General features: G+C 41.9%; 2 protein-coding genes across 5 annotated transcripts; one reads left to right on the top strand and one right to left on the bottom strand.

Moving 5' to 3' along the window:
• Nucleotides 1-295: 295 nt before the first annotated feature.
• On the top strand, nucleotides 296-9,910 carry si:dkey-98f17.5 (uncharacterized protein LOC569123 homolog). The gene is made up of 13 exons (XM_035640619.2): nucleotides 296-502; nucleotides 1,590-1,701; nucleotides 2,319-2,412; nucleotides 3,070-3,124; nucleotides 6,111-6,251; nucleotides 6,344-6,504; nucleotides 6,580-6,678; nucleotides 7,196-7,341; nucleotides 7,484-7,655; nucleotides 7,796-7,908; nucleotides 8,192-8,279; nucleotides 8,647-8,706; nucleotides 8,784-9,910. Exons 1-12 carry the CDS (start codon nucleotides 391-393, stop codon nucleotides 8,698-8,700), a joined length of 1,347 nt encoding a protein of 448 aa, XP_035496512.1. The 5' UTR covers nucleotides 296-390; the 3' UTR covers nucleotides 8,701-8,706; nucleotides 8,784-9,910.
• A 215-nt stretch (nucleotides 9,911-10,125) lies between these two features.
• LOC118314275 (apoptosis-inducing factor 3) lies at nucleotides 10,126-26,548 on the bottom strand. 4 transcript variants are annotated; one of them, XM_035640614.2, is made up of 21 exons: nucleotides 26,304-26,548; nucleotides 22,846-23,059; nucleotides 18,836-19,049; nucleotides 17,397-17,506; nucleotides 17,199-17,308; nucleotides 17,054-17,098; nucleotides 16,870-16,966; nucleotides 16,612-16,724; nucleotides 15,973-16,059; nucleotides 15,692-15,783; nucleotides 15,463-15,593; nucleotides 14,780-14,895; nucleotides 14,441-14,512; nucleotides 13,671-13,734; nucleotides 13,469-13,545; nucleotides 13,272-13,389; nucleotides 13,029-13,127; nucleotides 12,747-12,822; nucleotides 12,492-12,596; nucleotides 11,653-11,673; nucleotides 10,126-11,526 (listed from the first exon to the last, which is right to left on the bottom strand). In XM_035640614.2, the coding sequence occupies exons 2-21, from the start codon at nucleotides 22,874-22,876 to the stop codon at nucleotides 11,484-11,486; spliced, it is 1,821 nt and encodes a 606-aa protein (XP_035496507.1). In that variant the 5' UTR covers nucleotides 22,877-23,059; nucleotides 26,304-26,548; the 3' UTR covers nucleotides 10,126-11,483. The 4 variants fall into 4 exon arrangements, with proteins under 4 accessions (XP_035496507.1, XP_035496510.1, XP_035496508.1 ...); XM_035640617.2 differs by having other exon boundaries at nucleotides 18,836-19,013; XM_035640615.2 differs by lacking the exon at nucleotides 26,304-26,548 and adding an exon at nucleotides 24,748-24,897.
• Nucleotides 26,549-27,336: the final 788 nt, after the last annotated feature.

Below are 27,336 nucleotides of genomic sequence, written 5' to 3'. Positions count from 1 at the left end.
TATAACGTGTTGTGTCCATGGGGAAGGACACAACACAGTGTGTCAGTGGGGGTCCCGGGCCTTATACTCTCAAAATTGTAATTATTTACAGTACCTGAGTGATTGTGGTTGTTTACTCTCCACCACTTCTGCTCCATTATATGTCTTCAGCTAGAAGTGGTTCGGCCTTGAATGAGAAGCAACGATGGGCGATGTACCTGATCGTCCTGAGCTGCGGTCGAAGGTCGTGTTGGGTGTCGTGGCAAACATTGGCCGCAGGGGGGCTCTTCATCCGCACAGGAGAAACTTGGTGCAACACTGAAACTCTTCCCCTGGCGCTTGGAGAAACAGCAGGGCGGTTGTTGGTGTGTGTGTGTGTTCGTGTGTGTGTGTGTGGCGACAGGGTTCGTAATGTCGGCCAGAAAGCCACGGTCTGTGGCGAACCCCCTGGAGTCTGCGACCACCACACCCAGCGAGAGGATACTGAAGGAATGCCACACTTTATATGTCGACGGCGAAAACGGTAAATGAGAGTCAACGTCTCGGCGCGCAGCACAAACACACACACACACACACCTGCTCGGGGTGTTATGCATTGAGGTGAAGTGTGTGTGTGTGTGTGTGTGTGTGTGTGTGTGTGTGTGTGTGTGTGTGTGTGTGGCGCGCGTGTGTGTGTGTGTGCGCGTGTGTGTGTGAGCAGCAGCAGCAGCTGTCTGTCAGTGTCAAACGCACGACACTGAAACACACTGTGTGTGTGTGTGTGTGTGTGTGTGTGTGTGTGTGGACCTGCGCACTGACCATTATCATCTGGCAGCTTTCGTCACAGTCAAAGTCGCTTTCAATTCACTGTCAAACCAGACATTCGAACATGAAATGAGTTCACAACATGCCCTGTGATAATAACTCCTATAATAACATTAATAACACCTCCGTGTGTGTGTGTGTGTGTGTGTGTGTGTGTGTGTGTGTGTGTGTGTGTGTCTTTGTAGTAATGTAGTGGTCCTCTTGTGTCTATTTTCACAGCTGTACTGAATCTCCTTATAGAGATTTTGCATGTGTCCGTATTTGTCTTGAGTTTTCTGTGGTCTTTGTGGGAGTGTTGTGTTTGCATCTCCTTACTTTCTAAAAACAAAAATTAACAAAGTTACTGTTACCTTGTTAACAATTTGGCAATCATTTGTCTGTCAGCTAACTAATTACTTCAGCTCTGATCTTTTTGAAAGAAAAAAAACAACTCTGTTTTAACCCACATAAATACTATAACTTTATTCATCACATGCTGCATATTAAATTTTATGCTTGCCTGTAAACAAAGCTGACATATTGGTTCATGTTCAGATAACAGAACTGTACAGTTTATAAAATGACCAAGTTCTCTCTAGTCAACTTCCTGAAATGATTTGAAATGATTTAAAGAAAAATGGTACTGTCTCTTCTTTATTTATTACATGTTGAGGCCAGTTTAAAGTACATTCATGGTGATGATGTCACTATTCACTACAATATACTGCGTGCCCATGCCCTACTTATATATATGTGTGTGTGTGTGTGTGTGTGTGTGTGTGTGTGTGTGTGTGTGTGTGTGTGTGTGTGTGTGTGTGTGTTTTCAGGCCTGGTGAAGATTGCCAGCAGTCTCGGAGTCCTGCTCCTGCCTCCCAGAAAGAAAGTCACTGTGATGATAATGGGGAACCACTCTGCAGGGAAGAGCTCTTTCATTAATTGGTAATACACCCGACTCTAATGGGATCTGCATCATTCAGCTGCACAGGGCTGCCTGACCTACCTGCCTGTATGTGTATATATAAATGTTGGTTGGGGAAATAATTGGGATTCTCCCTGACACAAAAAAAATGCTCGTTCTCACTGTTATGGCTAACAGCAGTAAAATGTCTACTGTAAGATAAAGCAGCCTGTTATATTCTGATTCTGTGCAAATGTTACAGATGTTAATCTTAATAGTTGTCACATTTATCATTAATAATTAGAACTGTTGACTTTCAGCTGTAGACAAGCATATACCAGGCTGTTTTCTCTGCTTTTCTGGAAAAATGTTTGGCTGTTTTACAGTGTCTGGTTTTATGGCATGTTCACAAACTGCCTTTTTAAGCGGGCTCCAGGTGTATTAGTAGTGAAATAGTTAGACAATTAATTTATTAGTTGAAAGATAGAAAATTAATTGACCACAATTGGAAAAGCACTGACATGTTTGAGTCTCTTAAATGTTAGAAGGCTTTTCCTTGCTTTGTATTAATGTAAACTGTCTTCTTTAAAAACAAAAGCAATATTAGAAATGAAAAAACTTTTTTGATGCAATTCATGCCTGATTGGTGCCATTTTAGGTATGTTGAAGAGCACATACAGAAGACAGGCGTTGCCATTGAAACGCAGGGGTTTACGTTCATTACCAGTGGTCGCAAGAGGGAATCTCTGACGGTAAGAACAGCATGAAAACAACATTACCTGCTCTGTTACGTAAGGGCTCGGTATGCCGTGTTTATAAGATCTGATAAAAAGAACTAATGCTCAAAAGGAGAACCTTGATAGCCACCTGCTATAACCATCAGTGATTATTATCAGTGTTTTTAAATTGTCAGTATTTCATTATCAGACAGGTTCTTTCTCAGGTTAGTGGATGCAGGACTTTAGAATTTTTAACCTCAGTTATACCTCAGAGAACAGAAGCCTCAAGCAGTCATAACTGTAGATAAAGCGATAGGTCCAGTGTCAGGGTGCACTGAAGGCACTCCCTAGGTCGATGGGAATTTCTCATTCTATATGCTACTCCACTGAGCGGCTTTGTTGTGCACACGCCCCGCATGCACAAACGCACACACGGGCACACAGGCTCCTTCCTCTCTCTCATCCTTCCCTCTGCCTCCCTCTTCATATCCTGCCGTGGTGAAGGTAATGAAGATGAATAATATATTTGCAGTGCAGGACTGCAGAGTGGAAGGATTATCTCCTATGTACAGGACGAGCTTAAAGCAGGTGTAGGAGTGCAAAGTAGTAAAAGAAGGGAGGACTCAGGAAAAAAGTGCAGATTATTTTAATCAGGTCCTTTCTCATGTTGTCTTTTTTCCTCTCTCACAGGGGAATGCAACGCTACATCTCTACCCGCACTTTCGACCACTCCTTGAGTTCAAAGGTAAAGAGTTTTCCTCTCGTTTTAGCATCACAAACTCCGAAAAGTGCATTACTCACACAATTTGCAGTGGTTGTACTTCACGCAGTAATGTTGCTGCTGAGAGAAAAGCCAGGCCTTGCTACTGTACATGTCCTGTATCCTATTTTCATATTCCTATGTTAATCATTAAGTGCAGATCTTGCGTATGCACGCAGATTTCCTAATGTGTCGCATCACATAACAGAAACGCGTCCAAAGATCTCGCATAATAGAACAGTTTAGTGAGTGTTTAATGTATTACATAATGAGAATAATTCTTCCGCCCCCTTTGATTCTGAAACTCCTCTTAATCACGATGATGAAGCAGCCCCGCCTGCTTGGTGCACAACACAGTCTCATTAACTGCACTACAAACCCAAATGAATGCGATCTCTAAATAAATGCCTATGATTATTGTTCTCAATCATGATGAAGGAGATCAAAGGGTGTGACGAGAGAGCAAAGTGTTCACATTTTCTGTGACAGCAGGCAGATGCAGCATTGGTCCAACAGAAGAACAAGGACGAGCGAACAGGAGATGGATGTAATAATGAGCTGTAGACACAGATTGGTTCTTTAATAAATAAATAAAAAACTATATTTCATGTATAACATCAGCAGCAATTCTGGCTGTTCAAAACTGTGCTTGGCTCATGAGGTGTAACCACAAGTTATTTATGTGTTGCTTGCTGTCACCGGTCTGGCTTTTCCTTTGTGCTTTGAGGTTGTGTTTAGGTGCTTTACCTTGATGACTCAACAATGAGTCACAGTCTTGTTTCTGTTATAAATCTGACCAGACCCCTGTCCGCCTCTGCTCCGGTTTGCACCGTGTGTTTCTGAGATCTGTGAGTTGAGATTACTCCCACATAGAAGAAACGAGATGGATTTAGCGGCATATTGTCTTAAGAGAATTAGTCTCCGCTCTCTGTGCGTCAGCGGTGGTGTGGAGCCTCTGGATGTTGAGGTGGCCGTGCAGAAAGTCTGGGTGTGCCTCCTGCCTGAGTTGTAGCATCAATGTGGAAGAGGGAGGGAGGGAGGGAGGGAGGGAGGGAGGGAGGGCTGGCTGTAATGTATGTGTGTGTGTGTGTGTGTGTGTGGTTTGACAGTGAGTGTATAGAGAGTGAGGGTTCACTGGGTGCGGACCGGAGCGCTCACGGTATGGTGTGTGAGTCACATGCCCCATCGACAGCAGTGCAGTGGAGTCAGGAGGAGCTTCTGAGAAATGTCACAGCCATTAGAGACGCCACAGCCCAGACTCCAGCAGCCACAGCTCTCCGCTCTGCAGGCCTGAACCTCGCGACACCTCCAATCTGCTGCTGAAATACAAGCAATCATTTTTATTTGAACGTTCATCGCCGCCTCTGGAAATATACCATATCTTGCAATTGTTTACCTGTAACAGCGACTGAGGATGACTCATCAGAAAAGCACCATATATTCTCACGTGGGAGGAGCTGCCTATCATACAGTTTGGTCTCCTTTGGGATATGCCTGGAAGTACTTCTATATATTGTTTTAGACTTGCATGCAGGATATTTAACTGTCTCATTTTGTTTTTATCTTACCACCTGTTGTCAAGAGTTTAGACTGTGTGCAAAGATTTTTGGCTGTGTTCTTTATCTTTCTTTAGTCCAATGAGTTGTGTATAAGTTCTGGTTGACGCAGCATTTTTGCCCCCTTTGCCCTTTTCCTCATGCACAGGATCTCCTCTGTAGCCTTCTCACTTACAGCCACTTGAGGAACTTAGCACCCATCGGCGAGTATTGCTCCTGTTTCCTTTTAACCTTTCAGGAGACTCAGGGGACCTTTGTCAATCAAAGTGGACAAATATGTCCATATCGAGGCTATTTGATCCATTAATGAATTCGACTTTCAAAATTTAGCGATGCATGCATGTGTTCATTTTGAACACTCCTGACTTTTTAAACTAAAGACCGGGAGCATTATCAAGATCTAACATGAAGCTTCTTGATATTGTCTGCATAGATAAAATATTTTTTTCCTATTAAAGACTGGGGGAATGCACTTTCTAAGACGTGTATTGGGAGGCGGATGTATCGATATCGCTGTCATGCTGATGTAAGAGAAACATAATGGAATGCTAATGTGCCACAGCAGCAGTGGCCGTGCTCGCTGCAGCACAAGGATGTGATTTCTGTTTGCTGTTGACACCTGCCCCGTCCTATGAAACAGCCTCAGTGTCATCCCAGGCCTGTGTGTGTGTGTGTGTGTGTGTGTGTGTGTGTGTGTGTGTGTGTGTGTGTGTGTGTGTGTGTGTGTGTGTGTGTGTGTGTGTGTGTGGTGTGTGTGGTGTGTGTGGTGTGTGTGTGTGTGTGTGTGGATGGATGGAGGATGTGTTAGTGGATGGGGTTTATTGAGTCAATAGTGGGGGTTTTTTTCAATAGTGATGCTGTTCTGTTTTATTAATTTTTTATGGGGGGGGGGGGGGTGCGGGGTCGGGCTCATGTGTGGTGGAGTGTCGTAACTGCTCAGTGCGTTGCCTCACAGTCGTTCTTCACTGGCTAGCTTTATGTCTCACGCCCAACACTAAAGCTGCCAGTTGAAGAGCTGTTGTGTGTAACCATGACAACAGATCTCTCCGCATAGGGCATGGTGAGAAAACTGAGAGCTAGCAAATGTGTTCACTGGTTAAAATTGAAGTTGTTTGGGTGCAGCAACTAGAATTGACTAAGATTCATTTTCATGTATCTTCACAGCTAACATGCAATTCTTTATCAGCAGCACTTTTGCACAATTCCGTCAAAAATTTCTTCAAAAAGTTACGTTTTGGATCTTTAATGTCACCACATCTCCCTCAGGTCTTCAAGTATTGACTATTCTGCGGCTTCTAGTGGAACATATTATTAAATTCATTAGAGAGGCAGCTTCATAAGGAGACTCAACTTTTGATTTAGCATCTATGTCCTGATGGAAGCGCTCGTACACACACAGCATCTGTATATTCCAGGTGTCATGGACTACCTGTCGGCTGAGATCTCCACGTCCAAGCAGAAGAAGTTCAGCCTGGTGACGTTTGTGGATACCCCGGGTCTGGTGGATGGAGACATGGTTTACCCTTTCAACGTCAACAGCGCCATCACCTGGTTGGGTATGGCTTCACAGCTGCCAAGTTTGTCGCTCCAGTGCTGTTGGACAGAGCTGTCGATAAACTCTAATGAACGCTGCTTGTTTTCTTCTCAGGAGAACAGGCTGACTTGATATTTGTGTTCTTCGACCCAATGGGCCAGGCGCTGTGCAAGCGCACGCTCAACATCGTGGAGAAGCTGAGTGAGAAATGTGGAGACAAGCTGTTGTTCTACCTGAGTAAGGCAGATGAAGCTGGGAAGGAAACAGACAGACAGGTTAGTTCACTCAAGGTATTACATCTTTTGTTTGATTTGAACTTGCGGACATAACCTTTTTTTCTCTTTCGGCAGAGGGTGATGATGCAGATAGTCCAGGAGCTGTGTCGCCGTCCAGGTCTCAACAAATGTGGTTTTGAGATGCCAACAATATACATACCCAACCCACAGAAGGTGAATAAAATGTGTTTGTGTACTGGTTATTTTACAACAGATTGTCAACATTTTTCTCAGATCTCAGGTCTCTGAGATTTAAAGCTCTCCTGGGGGTTTTAAATCTCCTTGAATGAAAATTCTCCACCCACATGTTTCCTCGTGGCTCTTGATGACCAGGAACAGGATGATTAATTTTGCAATATGAGGACTGGGAGAGTTACCCACTCTAGGGGGGAACAGGGGTTGTAAACCATGGCCTTTGATCAACCCCCATGACAACGGCAGCCCTAGTCCTGAGTTATTGCTGCAGCATCTTGTGATCTACAACCAAAAAGCTCCACTCCGCATGTTAGATTTGTGCATCCCTCCTTACCTCCGATTTAAATTCGCTGAGCAGGCGAATCCTCACTTCCTACTAAGTGCACATGGGCTGTCAGTTAGAATCCCCTCAGGAATTGATGGGACGTTTCAAGACGTTCTCTTTTTGTACGTTCATTCCAAAACAGACGCATTAATGAGCCTTTGTCCTCTTTAGCCGAGCAGGTGTGTGAACATGATCGACGGAGTTTGTCAGACCATTGAGAAAACCATCAACCAGGCCGTTCAGAAGACTTTGGACCAGCTGGAGAAAGACTGTGATCTCATTTGTTCCACCATCAGCAGCAGACTAGCGCAGGACAGGTTTGACACCTCGACCTACAGCACGGCATGTTACTGTGTTTGAATTATCGCTGAAGCTAATTTAACCCGACCTAAAATGACATCACCAGATATTATAGTGTACAGTAAATGTGACCCTGATTCCCTCTGTGTGAATGTGCAGGGCTGATGTGACTAACAGCAAACAAGTCCGTCTGCACTCCTTCTTGTGTGGAGCCCTGGGTGTTTTCCTTCCTCTCCTATTCATCCTTAGTTTTGTTGTGAGCACCTTCTCCAAAGAGCAGCTGGATGAACTGTTGGGTGAAGGTCCCGCTCAGACTCTCACTATCTTCTCAGTAAGTCCAAGTAAAATCTCTACAGCTGATCAGACAAATAACATTGCAAAAAAATATTATATTATTCTCTTTTTTTCCCCACTTACTATAGTACTTGTGCACTTGCTCGTCTGACTGTTTTTTCAATGTGTGTCTCACAGGGAGTCGTGATATATTTATGGGACTTGATACCAGAAGATGGACAAGTAGTGTTTGTGATCATTTTTGGGGCCTTTTGCTACCTCCTGCTTTACCTAGCAAAGTATTTTGCAGGGTAAGTGTAACAATTATACTATACACACATGTACACACATTGTCGGTTGATGCAATTCATTTCATTAGCAAATCAATAGGCGGCTGTTTTTGCCAATAAACAAATGATTGGCCCCAGCTCCTCAAGAGTGATTGTTTTCTGCCTTGCTGTGATTTTATAACAATATATTTAGAGACATTATCTTGGGGTTTCAAATGTAAAAATGCATTTAATTGATACACACACAGAGGAAGTGATTATTGAAATTATGACTGAACATTGTTGTCATGTTCTTCATTCTCAGCCAACGGAATGAGACTCTGACGAAGAAGGAGAAGAGGGTGATGACGGAGTACAATGATTATATCCAGGATATTGTCAAAACCAAAAAGGTTAGCGGCTTATTGTATCATTATTGTATCATTTAAAAACTGCAGTAATTGATATTTTTATAACACCCAGGTGTAAGTATGCCTTTAGTAGTGACAAATTCACTCTGCTCCATGGAGGCTTTTGGCATCTTTCAGTTTGTCATTTTCTTATTTAAGACCCACAACTTTAATGTTACTACTTACTCCTGACACTTTGCCAAAACAAATGTCGAAGGTGTTAATGTCAATCAGTCTTAAGTTGTCATCTTATTTAGTCTTTCTCAAGATGTTCAAAAAAACATTTGATGGAGTTTGAAATAAACATTTTCATTTGTCAAATATAAAATGTCAGAATTATGAATCTCGCACTGTGAATTTTGCTCCACAGGGTAAATTGTATGAATGGTACCTCCAGCAGTGTGCAGAAGAATATGACCTCTGACCCCAGGTAAGCTGAAGACAGTTTACATACATCTGTTAGCATATTGACTTATGATAATCAGGGTCTTCTGTTTTCTCTTTCAGAAGGTGGAACCTCTAATGCAGACGAGATCACTGCCAACATCACCATCTCAAGAGCTGATCAAAAACTTTAAAGTGCCTCTGTCAATGAGTTCAGGAGAAACTGTGATTGTAGTTGTTAAATCATAATGTGAATAGATTTTTGAATTTTTATGGTAAATGAATTCTGGTAGAGAAGAAATTAAGTGTTTACAAAACAGAACTTTTTTCTTCTTATATTCTTCAACTTACAGCTGCTCTTACCAACAGTCATGTCTCTGTGACGTCCTCTCTGGTCTTTCATCATTGTTCTCATGTATTCATGTCCACAGATCTCAGTGCACCGTCCTGACGTCTGTCACGTCGTGTGATAAGATAAAAGAATGTGATTTCATTCTGACTGTTAGCAATAACTGCAACAACCAATGCTGTGATGAAACTTGGGCATTATAGTCGGACATTTGTTCAAATAATGTTCATGAAGTCAATAAGGCTTACCGCTGTTGTCCTGCCTCGTGAGAGATTCTCTGGGTTTTTGAAAATTCTGTTGTGTGATGTACAGTGTACTGAAACTGGTGAGTGGTGAAGTCTGTCACTGCACTGGTGTGTATCTTCTAGTTGTGTTCATGAGTGATGAACCCCTCATTACAAAAACACTCCGTAGCTCCAGAGTTTGCAGAAATATTTATTAGCCTCATTAGGTGTTTTTTAGGTGCTTTTTTAAAAAAGGGATGCAGCGATCTGATATACTAGATCTTCATCAAGTCTGACTGATACAGACGCTATACCAGCAAATCCTTGGTTTATTTGTCATTGTCTTTAAATGATTTTGTTTCCATTATTACTTCCATTCATCCAGTTATGCTGAGCTGCCAGCTTTGAAAATTGGAAAGAAAGAGCACTTGGATCAGTGAGGACAGATTTGGAGTTGAGGTATCAGTGAAAAGAGGAAGAGTTGGATCGGTGCATCCTGACTTTTTACCCAAACAATGTGGAAATACCTCTACAGACTTCTTGCAATATATTGTGAACACTGTCAGTTTGTATTGTGTGTCTCCGAGGTGTCCTCCCCATTAGGGAATTCCTGTTTTATGAGATATTTCATTCATGCATTTTTAAATCTTTTGCATAAATGTATCTACTCTGTGTAATTTTTCTGAAATTTACTTTAATTGTCTGAAACCGGGACTCAACTGACTTTTAAAAAAAAACTTTATTTAGGTCACATGACTCAAATAGTGAAACAAGCAAACTCTTACACATTTTCTAATTACTTTAACCCTGTTTTTGTGGTTAATAAAGGCAAAAATATATAAACAACAGATGAAAAAACATGAAGTGTGGAATGATTGTGTAACGCATTGAATGGTTGTTGTTGGAATACTTTTATTTCAAAGTTTTAGTTATAAAAACACAAATCCAGGCTTTTTCTGTAGGAAGAGAGATGCCTTTTAGAACGCTATGTCAGGGCTCAAGTATTTCATCAGCACAATAAGATGTAATCAGGCAGGTGCTTTAAATCCCTATGCACATAACAAGCATTTCTGAATGAAAATGAGAGAACCAGTGAAATTTTAATAACTTGGAAAAATATATTCAAGCAACAAATTAATTTCTGCTTGCAAAAAAGACCAGTAACCCCAGTACGCCCAGGCCACGAACCTCAGTTCCCTGAGTTAGTAACAAGTGAAGTCCCTGGAGGTGACAGCCATCAAAAATATCCTCAACCTACTGTTGGATTTCTATCTGACATCTCTAAGAAAATACATGATTCTATCATGCAAGCACTGGTGTATAATCAAAGTATGGTTAGAACTTCATTTGTGCAATCTACCAGCAAGGCAACCAATAAGAGGAGATATGTTGTAAAGTGTGTGTGTGTGTGTGTCGGTGAAAGCTGCATTCTCGTTTCTGCTGACGTTTGTCCTGTTGCAGATTTAAGCTCTGTTTGCTGATGCATCTAGATAGAAATATATTTGTTGGGGCATTTTTATTTATTTTACTTTTTAACTCCTGTTATAGTAAATTATTCCATGCAGATCTCGTAGTCTGTATGCAAGCATACAACCAAATCTGTTATTTAAAGCTTAGAAAAATTCAGTTCAAATTGTATTTTCTCATTTTGTTACAGTGCATTCAGGATTATAGCTATTTACAATGTTATTTGTACAAAAATGCCATGCCTGTCCCTGGATTTTTATAAACAAAGTTTAAGGTAAATACATCTTGTAGCAGCACAGAGGCTGGAACCAGTTTTGCTTTGTCGTGAACATGACAGCGTGATCATAATAGACCCACCAACACAATGTTCAGTGTATTCAGATAGTACATGGCTCCGTTTGTCACATTAAATATCTCCCAGGAACGAAAGCAAGTGTTAGTGTTGTCCTCAGGGAGTGTGTATCGAGCAGACACAGTCCTGGACCCAATGTGTGTGTGTGTGTGTGTGTGTGTGTGTGTGTGTGTGTGTGTGTGTGTGTGTGTGTGTGTGTGTGTGTGTGTGTGTGTGTGTGTTTGTGTGTGTGTTTTTGTGTGTGTGTTTGTGTGTGTGTGTGTGTGTGTGTGTGTGTGTGTGTGTGTGTGTGTGTGTGTGTTTGTGTGTGTGTGTGTGTGAGAGAGAGAGAGAGTGTCCAGACCGGGATAGCTGCTCAGTGTCTCAGCACCATAAGTGTCCATATTGAGGCGTCCAGTGGACTCTGTCCTTCGGGACCTTCTGGTGGGAAGTCATTGAGAGCCTTTGTCAATCAACCAAGAAATGTCTCCAGTCCTACAATACAAAAACAGGCCTGAGACACATGTACTTGCACATTTATCAAGCCGATTAGTGACAATTCCCTGCAAGTGGCCACTATGAGTGAAATGGGAAAGAGGAAAATATGATATTTTTCCGTACTTGCCAAGTCGCGCTAGCATCCTTCAGGTTTTAATTTTTTTAAATTTTTTGGGGTTTGCATTATTAGAAATGAAAGACATGAAAAACACTACAGTCAAATTAGGACCAAAACACAGTGACATGACACAAAATAAGAAGATAGAGCAATAACAATATATTAACATTATAATGTAGTAACACTTTATTTTCCAGGTCTGATATGTAAACTACTCAAAAGGTTCCTCTGAGGGTTTCATGCCATTTTTTTAATTATGGGGGAGGATTAGTGCACTGATCCAGCAAAAATGTAAAATGCATCTGCAACTGCAACTTGTAACAGATATTGAATGACAATAAAATATTAACATTATTGTGATAAAAAAAGTAGTAATAGTATTTCATATTAACATGGAATTTTAACTCTGAATGTATTATATATGTTACTTATTTTATGAATTCATGTATTATGATTATGTTAAAGTATTGCAGCTGTCTACTACTGTCCATTATGCCACTGGTAAATTGGACTAGATTACTTTTTTTTTTCCAAGAAACATTTATAGAAATGATCAGGACGTTATGTAACCCAGAAAATAAAGTGTTACCATAATAGTTAAGCATGTTAAAAACAACTGGAGTTATTGTTTTGCAGGACTCACACTATTTTACAATGAGTCAACTAGTTCGGTGTGTATAATACTTTCCATGTGATCAAAGTCACAAGCTCCACAACTCGTTGTGTTTTCTGTCAGTGACAACATGTTTTCATGTTATTCTTCACAGTGAAAACCCTGAGAAACCTAAAGAACATAACAGCTATTGTAATCGTGACCAGATTTAAGTCTTGGAAGCAGACTTACTCCACATCTCGTTTCTTAATCGTCTTTCCAGATCCCAAGACCTCTGCCACTCGGGATACAATAGGATCATAGTTCATGCTGGCAACGGCCACCACCTCCTCACCCCTGTGGACGGACCATTGAGAATAACGATCGTCACGCTGTGTTAGATGAGCACTCACAATAAACGATAACGAATACTTCACACATGCAGTTCGAAAATATGGCTCTAACATTGGTGTGAAAAATTCACAGAGAATTGTGAATAAACTTTACCTGGTATAGAAAGCTACAAATCTCAGTTCGTCCAGATCTCCTTGTATGATGACATCATCAAATCCATCACCATAACCTTCGCCGACAGAGAGAAAAACAATCCAGTTCAGCTTCATTCTTGGATTATGTCTTTTTGTTTAGCTTTACAGCTGGAAGGCGATGTGGTACCAACACTTCTCAGCCCAACTCAGTCACATTTCATCCTCTGATGTCTCTCTTCTAGCATGTCTGCCTCATCACACTTTCACCTCACGTCACGAGGTGAAAGCGAACACTACCTACCTGCATAGCGTATGGTCTTCCCAAACATGGCGGACCAGAAGTAAGGCACAGTTTTCATCTCAGTGACTCGACACATCATGCTGAGGGCTGCCACCCTTCCTGTCAGTCAGGTTGAAAACAAACAAACATAAGAACATGCATGCTTGTCTTTAAGCATACGCAGTAGAGCATCACCACAATACATTATTATAGCCACAGATAGGCAGTAGAAATGAAAAGAGGACCAAGCAGTGACACACTCACCGTGCACATGAGCCATTTGCCAGTGAGGGATGTTCACCTTCTTGTTGTTGCGTGGCGGGAAGGGAAACATCGCCACGTCTCCTCCAGCAAAGACCCCGTCGACATTCGTCTGCATTGTCTGGGCAGAAAGTTTCATGGAAAAAGAAATTAAACAAAATGGGACCAAAGCACTTTGGATCAGCAGCTTTGCAGATTACCTTATTGACAGTAATGAAGCCCTTGGAGTCCATGTGGAGGCCACTCTGTTTCACAAAGCCTGTTGCGGGAACCCTTCCTGCAGGAGAGAGGGCACATGAAAGAAATCAATAATAATATACAAATTTGATATACAACCGCAAATTTAAAGAAATCAAAGGGTAGTTTCAGGGTAGATGCATTTTGGATTATGTTTGACAGCACCTGCTCCGATGACACACACGTCCGCCCGTAGGACCTTTCCACTCTTCAGTACCACTTCTTTCAGCTGTGTAACGGGAAAAACAAACCTAATGAGCTGATGAGCACAAAATGGCGAGGACTCTTGAAGGCCCTGAAAGTTTGTATTTCTCTTGTTTTTTGTAGTGAAGACTTTGAGGGAATGTAATAAAATGTATTGAGTGTATTTTTTGATTTGTGGTATAGGGAAACACAAGTGAGTTGACTTTGTTAAGCTTTGACGTTCTTGTTCTGCTGTATGTCTACTTTATTATTGTCTAAGTTCAGTGAGAGAACCCCCCCCCCCACCAATGTCACCAATTCAGTGTCTGACCAAATTTGAAATACGATCACAAACCCCTGTATCAGCTAATGAATTATTGCATTGACTAATATGAATATTTGCAGAGCATTAAATTGTCAAAGTGAAGTTGCATTTTTGACCTTTTGTATATAAAATGACCTTTGCTGGAAAATTCATCAAAACATATGAATTCTTGAGTAATAGCCAAAAGAGAGACCACTGTGAGACCATAGTGACCTTGATCTTTGACCACCAAATTCTGATCTGAAATACTTTGAGGCCAAGTTTACAGGAGATTTGAGATTGGCGCACATTTCAAATAGCTTTATTCAGTTTTGTTTAATATTCTAGTTTTTTCTAACCTTACTCAACTTGATTGAAAAAAAAAGGAAAGGGAGAGGATTGTGCTTCCGAGAATCATGTCATGCTGTTTCTCTCACTTTCTGAATACCTGTCCATGATGGCCAATCATCTCTGACACCTCGTTCATCATGTAGAACTTCACCCTGTTCGCCTCAAACAGCTGCAGAGACGCAAACACACCTCAGTCACCATGAGCACAAAACAGCAAAGGGGAGAATTCACCGCTGGATTTCCGAGTGTCTGCATGATGAATCACTGCTAATGAGAAGATTTACACTCCCCTTTGTGGCTACCTGCAGTATTGACCAGAAAAACATGATTTGCATTTTAAATAGCATTGTTTTTCATTCTCATGGATAGTGCTGATGATAGTATTGAGGAGGTGCATCGTGTTCTGAATAGCTTGATTTCCCAGGCGTGTCTTTACCTTCATTATGACTTTCCCTACTTTCTCCCCGAGCGCTTTTTTAAAGGGGACGGACTCGATGCCTATGACAGAGACGGAGTGGGCCTTGTCAGTTAGCGCTGCTGCCACCTCCATACCTGCCAACACAACAAAAAAACAATTAATGTACGTCTAGATAGCGCAAAATTATACAAGAAGGAGAGAAATTAAAGGAAAAACCAGAAAAAATGAGCGGAGAAGCGAAAAGCTTACACGTGCTCCCATACAGAATACAAAGGAGTCATACAATGGTTTGAGAGAGCTTTCTTGGGTTAAGAGAGATCATTAAATTCATCGTTCCTCCTGCAGTTTTGTTTTCTTTTTGGGTACATTTCAACCCAATCTCTCCATTTATATTGTAAAATTCACATAAGTAAATGACATTTTTTTGCAGAATAACATATCACAGTAGAAAACACTGACATCTTTTTTTCTCTGCCTACTTGGGTGCTGATAATACAGGTAACTCTGACAGGCTCATTGGACCAAGTGTAGGAGGGTTAATAAACAGGGGCCCAGATCTCCGAAGAACCCAGAACGCCAATGGACATTGACGCTGCTCTGGCAGTTTGTGGTGGTGAAACACTTTTCACACAATTCACTTTCTGGTGTTGCCTTTTCCCTTAAGTTCTCGCCAATCTTAAATCAGCATAAATGTTTCTCACCAACAAATGACGTGCCCACAATCACAGCGTTCTTGTTGTCGGCCAGCTTCGCTATGCTGTTTGCGTCCTCGGGCGTCCTGAGGTGAAACACATTCCTGACGTCTTTGCCTTTGAAGATCATCGGTTTGGGTCTTTCAAGCAGAACATGGAAGCAGTCAAGTGTTATTCATAAAGATAAATAATTATCTAAGCCATTTAGTTGTCATGCAAGATAAACGTGTGTCCTCACTTGCTTCCTGTAGCAATAAAGAGTTTCCTGTACTCCATCCTCAAGCCATCTTCAAATGTCACAGATCGTGTTTTCACGTCTATTGCCACAGCCTGAAAATACACAGACAGTTTGGTTGACACGGTCATACAGGATGGATTTTTGTTCAAATTTCATAATAAAAACAACAAAAAAAAAGCTGTGTTTAATCTTGAGCTGATGAAATATCCCAGTAGGCCACAAGGACCGTTACCCGTCCTCGTGTCGTTTACCGATATTAATCAGCCTTAACCACTTCTCACCTCTTTCTCTGTGAGCAGTTCAATGTCGTGGTCCTGCAGAAAGTCCAGGGAGCGCAACCTCAGCTGCTCTGCTGTGCTGTCTAGGGACTAAGGGTTGGCAAGTTAGTGCTGAGTACATCAGTAAAAAAAATAAAAAAGATTCCCTGAATTGAAATGGCCCTCAATCTCTCCTATTTCAGTTTCATTCGTTGTCATCTGCTGTTCACTACAGTCGCCCCGACATGCAAAATTTCAAGGGCAAAACACAACGGAAAATAAGAAAATTTGCCGTTTTTTATTTTCCATTGTTTTTTCCCATTTGTCCTTGTGATTTGCACTTCAGGGCCACCGTAGTTCAAGCATGAACTTCAGCCCTCAACGTTAAAGCACACATGGACTCAGAAAACATTTTGTACATCCATATTTCCTTGAACACTGGGTAAATCCATCTGCTGAGGAAGATCGTTTGGTAAGTCCGAAAGCTCTGGAGAAGGCGCCGTTCTTGTCAGATATCCCCTGCTGTACTTGTGATCCAACAAACTGTGTCAGTTGATATTCGTCAAAGCTGCATGCTGCAGCACCTCTGCAGTCTGTTATGCAACTTTGTTGGCAGCGTCAGTTCTGTTTCCGCTTTTACGTGGTCGGGTTCTGTGTACAAACCTTACTCAGTTTAGTCCTGTCATACGGAGGATGTCTGTCCATGGTGCACATGACGATGCGATCGGTGAAGCCCTCTTGCCTCAGTGTCTCTGCACACACCAGACCTGCCGGACCTGCAGACACATTCACCGCTTTACCAGAGAGTAGCTCTATGACTTTGAAATTGAGACAATCCTGAAAGTAGTAGTCAACGGTGAGGTATTAAACAAATAGAACTATGTGCCCGTTGTGGAAATAAAGGAAGTGGGACAAAGACACCTGAGCCAATGATGAGGACATGGCTGAAGCCAGTGCTGGAGTTAATGACTGCTGAACATCGGGACATGGGCTTTGACCTCTTCTGCGACTGCAGAGCCTGGAAATGTTTGAAAAAGATCTCAGATCAATCCGGTGACCCGTTTATGTCCCACCATAAATTCTCCGCATTCCATTTTCTTGTTACCTGCTTGTTTGCGCGAATGATCACCTTGTCCTTTTCAACTCTGACCTGGATCAAACAGACATGAGCGATGTGTACACTTTTTGACGGTGCTTAGAGACACTGAAAATGTCAGGGAATGTGTGACTGCACGAGCGAGGAAGGTCACCTGGAAGGTCGGCAGACTGTCCAGTCCAGGGAAGTCCTCGATGTCTCCTGTCGCAATGTTGAAACACGCGCCGTGCCACGGACAGCGCACGTGTCCTTTTGACAGCACACCTGGAAGGTCAGAAAGCGACACGTAAGTCAAATGTAACACAGCATGATAGGTATATTGACATTGTTCAAATCCTAAGATAGCACTCACCTTTGACCAGTGGCGCCCCGTAGTGTGGACACTTGTGGCCCATGGCTGAGAACTCCCCGTGTTCTTTGATCAACAGAGCTTTGCCACTTCCCAAGTCAACCTCTCGCATCCTGTCAGACAACACAAAAACAAAGAGATGTGTGTGTCTGTGTGTGTATGTTCATAGCTGGGTTTTGAGAAAAGCTTCAAAGAAACAAACAAAGGCCATTTTGACAGGTGAAAAAAAGCACTGCAAGGTTGCATCAGGAAAACAACTTGCCTTACCGACTTAGCCTTTGCCAATTTCTGGATCTGAATTAAAGGGACAGTTCACTAAAATCACTAAGATGACTGTTATGAAAGTAATGTGTGTAGTGGCTCAGTTGTTTATTAATGAACAGTGACAATGTTCCTCTTAAATATTAGATTTTTTAGCAACAAAACTCACACTTGCTCAGTTTAATTAAAACACAGGCGCGTTCCTGTCACCGCCTTGGCAACCCACGGTGATGTCATCTCATTGGTTTGTGAGCTGACGTTTTGAAGCCTCAAGTTTAGTATTTTGACCAGCGCCATCTTGTTTTTTTGAAACCACCTGCACACATTAGATAGGTGGTCCTAACTGTCAATCAAACGGTATCCACGCCCTGCTGCTTTGTCATCTATTTTTACCTAAATGCTAAAGGCCATAATAAAAAAGTGAACATCATTATGTATTGAAGAAACTTGAAACTACAGATCGAGACCATGAACTTCTCAGGAAAATGTTTACTGACATTATAAACCAAGTGAGAAGTAGTCAATTTCTCATAGACTTCTTTTTGCAGTGTAACAGTGGAATCGCCACCCGCTGGTCATTTGAGAGAATACATGTTTTAGGCACTTGCATTGGCTTCACTTTCCGACATCCATTGATATGTACGGTCTGTGGGTATGAGCTGTAACTTATGGTGGCTGATGTAAGTTAATGTTAGGTTTTACATATATTGACATCATTGAGTCAGTTCATTCACCCTATCTCTCCTCTCTATTTTTGCTACTGTTACAGTACTCTTTTAATTGTTTTGCATTATCCCATAAATGTCACTGGTCATTGCTGTTCAACAAAAATTTAAATTGTTCGTTTTCTGCTGGACGAACCATGAAAACCTGCCACTGTCTCTAAATTAATAATTTAATAAGTATTTCTGTGATGCAGTGTCCCTGGACAGATGTATCGCCATAGGGCCTAAAAAAAGGGGAACAAATGTTTTATTGTGTTTTTACTGAACTGTTCTGAACAATCTTTAACAATATATGCCCCTGGACTTGATAGTTTAATTTTACTCTGATATGTCTTTCAGGTGTTCAACTTTGACATGATTAATGTTTGCATCGTGGCAGTGCACAACAGCTTATCTATGTCACCGGGCTCTGGATGTACTGAGAAAGAAAAGAAGTTGACTCTTTCATATTCTTACTGTCCATTTTCCAGATCTTTAACGTGACAGACTGAGGCCTCCACGTAGTCCCGTGGTTTGTGGTAGGGGGGCAGCGGGGTGGAGTCATCGTCAGAGCCGTGTCCCAGGGCCCCGTTGGGTCTGCAGTCAGCAAAGGGACTCGCTTTACCATTGGGTGACAGCCCGTCCACCTCTTTTTCTTTTTCCAGGAGAGAGAGTTCCACTTTAACTTCAACTGCACAACACAGACACGTCTCATTAAGAAAAGTGTCTCAGAATGCGTGTCTGTAGTAAAATAATGATGTAAAGCTGTCAAACAGAAACCTGTTGTGGCATAATACCTGCAATCACCAATCACCGGGGGAATTTAATTCCATCATTCCTATATATCTGTCCTCTGTTATTTTATTACCGTCCTGCCTCAGTGATTTGGTGGAGTAATTTGCCTTTCGGCCAAGAGAGATGTTTATGGCTTAGGGATAAATTGAGTCTGACAACTCCACAACTGAAACAAATGAAAGCAGGAAGCAGGTGAGGGGAGAACTGTGTAAGGGAAACCTTGCCTTCCTTTTCTTCTCCCCGTTTTCTTGGCGTGAATTCAGCTATATCATTCAACAGTTCAACATTTGATGGAAATCAAGACTTTCTAGTATTCAAAACATGTTATTAATACCATTTTTTTTACACATCTGTCTTACTTACAGCTCATATCACTCCTGTCCTAACATTGTGGCTACTCATATTAGTCAAGTAACTGAATTTTACCACTAAATCTTTAAACAAAACAACACATTACTCATTAAATACTTAAATTAACATCTTAAGATGGAAAATGTAATTTTTAATGGATAATAGTCCCTTTGAATGCAGCTATGAATCCCATAAATAATGAAATTTCCATCGTAGAAACACAGAATAACTAATGGCGGTAGCTCTGGAACTCTGTGTTTAGTGTTTAGTGAACATTCTCAATGTTCTCTCGTTCCTGCAGTGACGATTATGAAACTACACTATAACTGAGTATGAAAGTGTTTATTTTGGTTTTCTTTGATGACATGTGATGCGCTGCTGTTGGGTTTATATTTCTGAACATTGAGAAATGGTTATGTAACTCCTTTTTCACTGCAGCAGGCTTTATCTGTTGGGCTGGAAAAATGTGCTGATCACCCAGTTCCTGCACAGTAATCTGGCTGGAATTTTCTCCTGCTGAGCAAGTCTTAATTAAAATCAATGGAAAATCATAATAGTAGTGCAATCGCCAGAGAAAAGAAAGAGAAAGCTTTCCACAGCCAAAGAGAATCTCTTGGTGCCGCTGCAAAATCTGCGACTGAAATAGTACTAAATGGTTATCTTGCTCTGAACAAGATTGTTGGTTGTCTCATCGATTCAGTGTTAAGAGCTTTAATGCAGACATTTAATTTGAAGAGGGCAATGTACCGTGTCTATGAGCTCTTCCTCCCTCACATAGATCCTGTCATGGTGCCAATTTACTCCCTCTTACACTTAATATGCACCAACAATAAACTTATTATGTGATCAGTGGAAATTACCCACATTTTTACTTCACTCTTAAACTTAATGCCTCGGATCAGACTGGTTTTATATTTATATAGAAAGTTAAAAAAAATAATAGGAATATTATTTGCGTGTGTGCCACCATCTGATCATTTCAGAGGATGTATTTTTTTTGTGTTTTTGTCTTTTCAAATATTTTGTCAGTTCTTGCTGGGCTTGAATAAAGAAAAACTGATGCAATCCAACAGCAACACAAAGTAAATCTTCCAAAATGACCACACAGTTAGTCATCTGTAGGAATAAAACCTTCATGAAGGTGGGATTTATTTAAGGACTATTTAGAAGGCATTAGTTGTGTCAGTTTATTAGGTGGACATAATAAACCTACAATGGGTTTTTATTTCTTTTTAGATAGCCATGAACGGTTTCACATTTCACCAATGTTTAAAAATTGATTTTGAACATGAATTATCCATCTCCTCACAATATAATACATTTCTTCGATTTCTCTGTCTCCTCAAAGTCTCATCAGAGGCTTTTTCAGCAAGATGGACATTATGACAAGAGAGATTTACTTTGTGTTGGTGCCAGTGGCTAATTTAAGAATGTATGGCTATTCACAGTTTCCTTGTGTGAATCTATCAACTGCTAAGACAATCTGTAGAACTGTGTGAACGACCAAAGAAACTGTGCGAATAGATATTTCCTGTGGAGTCCATGTGGGCTTTACAGTCAGAAGCCTTTGCCCTATCGTTTGTACACAGACATTATGTCTTTCATTTTTCTCACTTCGCCCTCCACATGGTGATTCGATCTCTGCGTGCGACTATCACCTACTAAACTGCGTTGAAGTAATGATAGCTAATCACCCAGCCATGAAAACAGTGAATTGGATCATACACACAGTGTCAAAATTTGATATTCATGTCTCACTATGTAATCCTCTTGACCAAAGATGCCTCAGAGGGCATTCAAATTCCTCCCACGCAAAGTTCTGTACTGCATCGAGAGGAGGCTGAGGGGACTCGTATAACAGGATTTGGAGGCAGCTTTGAAAGTGTCCCAAAATGTATCTTTAAAAAATACATTTGTCGATTTCCGCCATAAAAATAATCATAACTGGGTCTCCAGAGAGAACATGTGTTGTTGTTTTCAGCTATTGACAGTGAATAATATCATTTGGTATCACACAACATCTCTCCAGGCTGTCTGTATCACACCTATTTATTCCTTATTTCATAAGTCATATTTTCATAAGTCATATTAATTATCATATTTTATTGTAATAGACATAGTTGTCTCAATGTACTCGCAAATGAAAGGGAAAAAAATTAATCCTTTTTTGAAAAATAGGAAATGGTGTAATCTTTTTGTTCAACTAAATTACATTTTTGGACTTATTCAGCAGCCACATAAATCTGTTGCATCCTTTCCAAATTAAACATTGTGTGGAAAAGTTCTTCCAAAAACAAACATGTTGCACTTGTTAGTTGCTTTGCTTTCCCCTTTGGTCCCGTTCTGGAGCCTGGAGACCGAGCTTGCTTAGCTGATTTCATTCGAAGCCCACCATCTTGTTTTCTTCTAAGGTATTTCTGGAAGATGTGTGGGTTGGATGAGCCCCAGACCAACCAGTCAAACCAACCAGTCTGACCAACCAGTCAGACCAACCAGTCTGACCAACCAGTCTGACCAACCAGTCTGAGCATAATGATGAAAACATACAGTGCAATATTATCAAAATTGTGTTTGACACGGTGTTTACTGGGTGTTTCAAGACTCTTTTTTTTACCTTGGCCAGTTTGCAGCTTACTCACTGGAATTGAATTGTGGAAATTTCAATAAAATAAACACTTGAAAAATGGCCGTGTTCTATAACTTCTGACCAGTAGTTTACATGGACTGTCATTTAAGTGTCTGACACCTTTCTATAAAATGCGCCAACAGCATTTTAAAGAAAATCAGGGCTTGATGATATTGACTTTAATAATGTGATGATATGATGTTATCACATTGTTGATCGGCAAATGTCTATTGTCCAAATTAATGATTCTAAGCAAGATGACAGAATAAGTTAATGAAATGTCTGGTGTAATAAATATGAAGAGGGTGGTTTAATGTAACGCACAAGAGACAAATAAAGTTTACTGATGTAAACATCACTTTGATAACAGTGGTTATGAATAAGTGGTTTTTGCTGACATTTTCATAAAATGTCATATCTATCGATAAGAGGAAACCTCCTCATTAATAATGTGTATTTCAACCACAGAGCTCAGCCTTACTGGAAAAAAACATCAGCAGGAGGCTAGGTGTCCATGGTGGACAGAATAACATGAACACCTTTCAGTTCTCTGTAATCCACAGCCAATGCACAACCATTTGTTGTTGTACGGGGCAACGGAGAGTGACGGCACATCAGCTGTTGTGGTGCTGCTTGTCTGCCGTGGTTCTTCTTACAGACTAAATTAACGGAGGCGAGAGAAATAGTGCGAGCATGGGAAAACCATCTTGGTTACCTGGTTTGGGTTTGGAGAAGCATCCTCCCATGGTGGGCCCAGGATTGAGGGGCACCCAGGGAAAGGGAGGGAGGGAAGGGGGAGAGGGAGGGGAGGCGCGCTCAGATCCTCGGGCTGGGCTGCTTGCTTGGAAGGTAACGACAACACAGAACTGTGTGTTTGAGAACCTGCAGGTCCACGCTGGCCATCACACACATCAGCTCCTCCACATAATCTGCATGGACGGAGGGAATGGCATCGTCAATGACAAACACAGACACGCGTACACACACACACACACACACAAACACACACACAGCTTCCAGAGGCCACAGAACTCAAGTCCTGAGGTCAGATGGTGAAATAATTTTCTGTGTCTGTGTAATATGTTAGTGCTTGTAAAGAGGAAGCGGTCGTGTTAATTGGGAACTTTTTCGCACACATTGTTACCTTTGTTCATGCATATTGCATGAGAAACTGTTAAATATTAACAGCACTCTGACACCTATTAACTTTCCCGTCACACTGCGCTTTAAAGGGAAGCTGGGGCCCCTTTGAGTTTCAAGATCACCCTTGTTTTGTTGCCACGCTGCCCTCACATTTCTGCCAGCTCTGGTATTTCGCCCACTTGTACAGTATGTTAGTTACTCACAGAGCACCGGCTATGAATCTGAGCAGACACAGGCTGGCAGGTGTAACACTCGACGTGGTGCAGTCCATCACCAAATTATCCCATTGAGGTACAACCCAAAGGACTGCTTGATATTCCGAACACATCTTAATCTCTTTGAACTTCGGGGGGGTGCAGAGTTGAATAGAAGGCTGCTCTGAAAAAAGTTCCTGAGAACTAATGAGAAATGGAAAGATCTCCTCAGACTGGCCACAACACTGGGGCAGAGATGAAGGTGTTGTATCGACTCACTCGCTTGGCGCAGGAGAATTAAAGTATGCACATGTAATTTTGTTTCTATGATTTTGAGGTACATGTTATTCTACTTTTTACTTCCATTCCTCTTCATTTTCAGAGAAAAACACATTCTCCATTTATGCAATAGCACTCTGCAGGTTCATATTTTAGGTTAACAAATAACAAAAAATATTAACACTGTCAAATTACTAATCACTGATTCCTAAACCTTTGGGGCCTGTGACCGCTCACAAAAAGCAATGTGTATTTGGGGCCATTTGTTACATTTCAGGTGTTTATGAACAGTTCCACCAAAAAGACATTTGTGGCTTCATGTTTTCCTTTCCAAAGTTATGCAATATTTCATCAAAGGGGCTGGGCTAACTGTACAAGTAAATCAATTTACACTGAACGTGTTGTTGCTGAAACTAATAGGTATATTGCACAAAATTAAACGCCAACCTATAGGATAATGACGATTTTTGCCTCCCTCTCACACATGGCCCCTTTAATAATTTGTCTCCGCTGAATATTTGATCAATAACAAATTGGAGCCGCCATCCCGGAGTTCCAGCAAGTCCAAGATATTCTGTGACCAAAGTAGGTTAAGCAGATTTGGTCCTCACAACATATGACGCAGGTTCCGCCCTCTCACTGTTGGGCCTGGACCCAAGCAGTGCGAATAATCCTGCAGCAAACAAGCTGTCAGTTTCACTCGCGTCCCTTCAAATGTTAAACCTGTTACTGGAATGTCAGAGGGGAGAATTAGCAAAATGCATCTCCTGGTCGGTGGCGAGGAGGCCGATCTGTAAACATGCTGAGGACAACAACGTTGCAAAGTGTCTCTGATGGAAAACTGGACTAAACCTTCACAAAAATTTGTCTTCGGCTACAAACGCTGATGATTATATTGCTCTACAAAGAGCAGAAAGGGACGTCTTTCTTTGGATTTCGTTTGCTTTAAAGAGACACCTCTCACACATCTCTGCTCTGAAATTAAAAGATACAGCAAATACCTAATATTCCTCCTGGCCAGGAGCAAACATGATCCCCCAGCAACAAGCCTCCGCAGCAGAGGAACAGATGCAGCAACATCCATACGTTGTTAAAAACAAATGACATGTCACTTCATTGGAACGGCTGCAGGCTGCGGCTCATTCACCGCCTCGCAGTTCAAACTGGTGATCTCTGGTTTTATTCAAACACTTGCTTGGTAGGTATGTTAACCTGCAGTTAACGATTAGGGCTATCTGATCCTCAGCTGATAAAGGACAAGAGCGCAGGACCACGCCTCTCTCTCTCCCTCACATGTTGCACGTTCTCCTGGTTTGTGAAATATGAGATAAGCCCGAGGAATCATCCACAGGTTGCGTAAAACCAACTGTTGAGCAAAAGTGCCGTCTTACCAGGCCTCCAGCGGTTGATTCTTTTTGCTCGCTGTTGGCTCATTTGAGTTGGATGTAATGGACAAGTGAGTGAAAGCCATGTTTCAAGTTTCCAAACTGGTCACCAGGACGTTCCCTGAAGTGCCAAGAAGCTTGTGACTGACTTCTGTTTACTACATTGCCTACGTGTCTATTAAAAAAAAATGGATTACAGTCGCCACAAATCCCACTGAGGAGTTCTAGCGTGTGTGACACAATCATACACTGTGAGCAGGTCCATTCACATCATTCTGGACCAAGAACAGGATGTTTGCTTGAAGTTGAGTGTGAGTGCCGATTTCAAAACCAGGCAGCGAGTCACAACAGCTCCATGTGGCTCCAAACCGTGTATAATTAAATTATCAAGCAATGTTGGAATATCATAAGTACAAATATCCGATTGTAGTTTAATGTCAAAGGGAATCCAGAAACATAACATTCAGAATGATACGTACTGTCGACGCCACATGGCTGTAGACAACAAAGATCAAACCATCATACAGAATTGTTTACTGATTTACATGATGGAGTTCATCAAGCAGCTTAAATCGAAGTCGCTTGAATACGTCAAGTTGGCCAAAACGTCTGTTTGTTGCATTTTTCTGTTAAAGCCAAAGCTGGTGAACAATGGCCCCACCGACTTGTATCAGGTCACTAGGCTGCTGCTTTGAGCGACAACCTCTCCATGATGTCATGGAAAACTAGAATTGTGATTTACAGAGGGGTTGTACAGAGCTGTGCTTCCAAACGACAGTTCGGCTATTGACCAGTTCCTCAGCAAACACACACACACACACACACACACACACACACACACGGATGTTACTGATGCTCTACATAACTTGAATAGCTCTGTTGAAGAGTGTTTGATATGGTTGTGTGTTGCAGAACTGATCAGAACAGATACAAACGTGAAAGTCCTTAAAATTGCTCTGACTCTGTGTTTTATATTGTGATTTCAGTTAATGTAATGCACCACAGTACAGAGTGCGGGTATCTGAGACAACTTCCATTCAAATACTGTATGTGAGCACAGTGCACCAGTGCAGGCATCCCATAGACGAAATACGTCAGCATCACACAAAACACACCATGTCAAAAAGTAATTACTGCATTTCTCTGACTGTAGGAGGAATAAATCAGCTTACCAGTTAGCATGGGGGAGATGCACCGAGACCCTGTCAAACTCCCCGGTGCTCAGCTTCTCCTCCCTGTGGACCACGGCGGCATATTAGCACACAAGTCTCCGTACAATCCTGTCCCTCTCCGGGATTGGCTCTGTCCACTGGAGTATTCCCCGTCTGTGTCCCGCTGCACCCTCCTCCTCTCTCCTCTTCTGCCTCTTGATGCAGCAGAGTGTGTGTGTGTGTGTGTGTGTGTGTGTGTGTGTGTGTGTGTCTCTCTGTGTGTGTGTGTGTGTGTGTGTGTGTGTGTGTGTGTGTGTGTGTGTGCCTGGCCCTCACAGACCCCCTCCAGCAGCAGACTGATCCGACCGGCCGTGGGAGTTGCTCTCTTTGTGCTGGCCGAACCTGCAAATGCAGCACGGAGGAACCTCTGCCAGTTTCGCAGCTCTGAGCAGTATTGATGGAGTTGCTGAGGGGATGCTAACACAGCATGAATTCTCACCATTCCCTGCACTTGTCCTCCTAACCCTCCCTCTCCGTCTCTCTCTCTCTCAGTTAGAGGCTGCTTGCCTCTCTGTTCAGCTCCTTTCCGCCTCGCCCCTCAAAGACCTGACTTGCCAGGCCTGATCAAAGCCCTGCTGCCCTCCCCACTGCACTGGCTGGTTTGACTGCCCACTTACCCCACCGCCTGTTCACTGTGTGCATCCATTGTGCTGCAATGCCTGTGCTGCTGCAGGACTATTTGTATTTACCCCCAGTAAACAGTATAGACAAAAAGATACTCTTCAGACTGATGCAACTCTTACTGTATGTGTATGTGTGTGTGTGTGTGTGTGTGTGTGTGTGTGTGTGTGTTGGTGTGTTTGCTACACTTCTTTCAGTGTGTGCACCAGAGGGAGAACAAGGGAAAGTGCAAATTGTGCAGTAAATCCCACTTTCAGTCAGGGGGGTAGGGTGGAGCAGGATTAAAAAGGTTGCTATGCTTATTGCTCTGTTCAATAGCAATGGCCCTTTTTTTATCAGCCTTACTGGGTGTTACAGAAATTAACTCCCAAGA

This window comes from Scophthalmus maximus, chromosome 19 (genome assembly GCF_022379125.1).
Source record: "Scophthalmus maximus strain ysfricsl-2021 chromosome 19, ASM2237912v1, whole genome shotgun sequence".
Classification (NCBI taxonomy): Eukaryota; Metazoa; Chordata; class Actinopteri; order Pleuronectiformes; family Scophthalmidae; genus Scophthalmus; species Scophthalmus maximus.
Note: the sequence above shows the minus strand (reverse complement) of the source record. Positions and strands in the feature narration are given on the sequence as shown.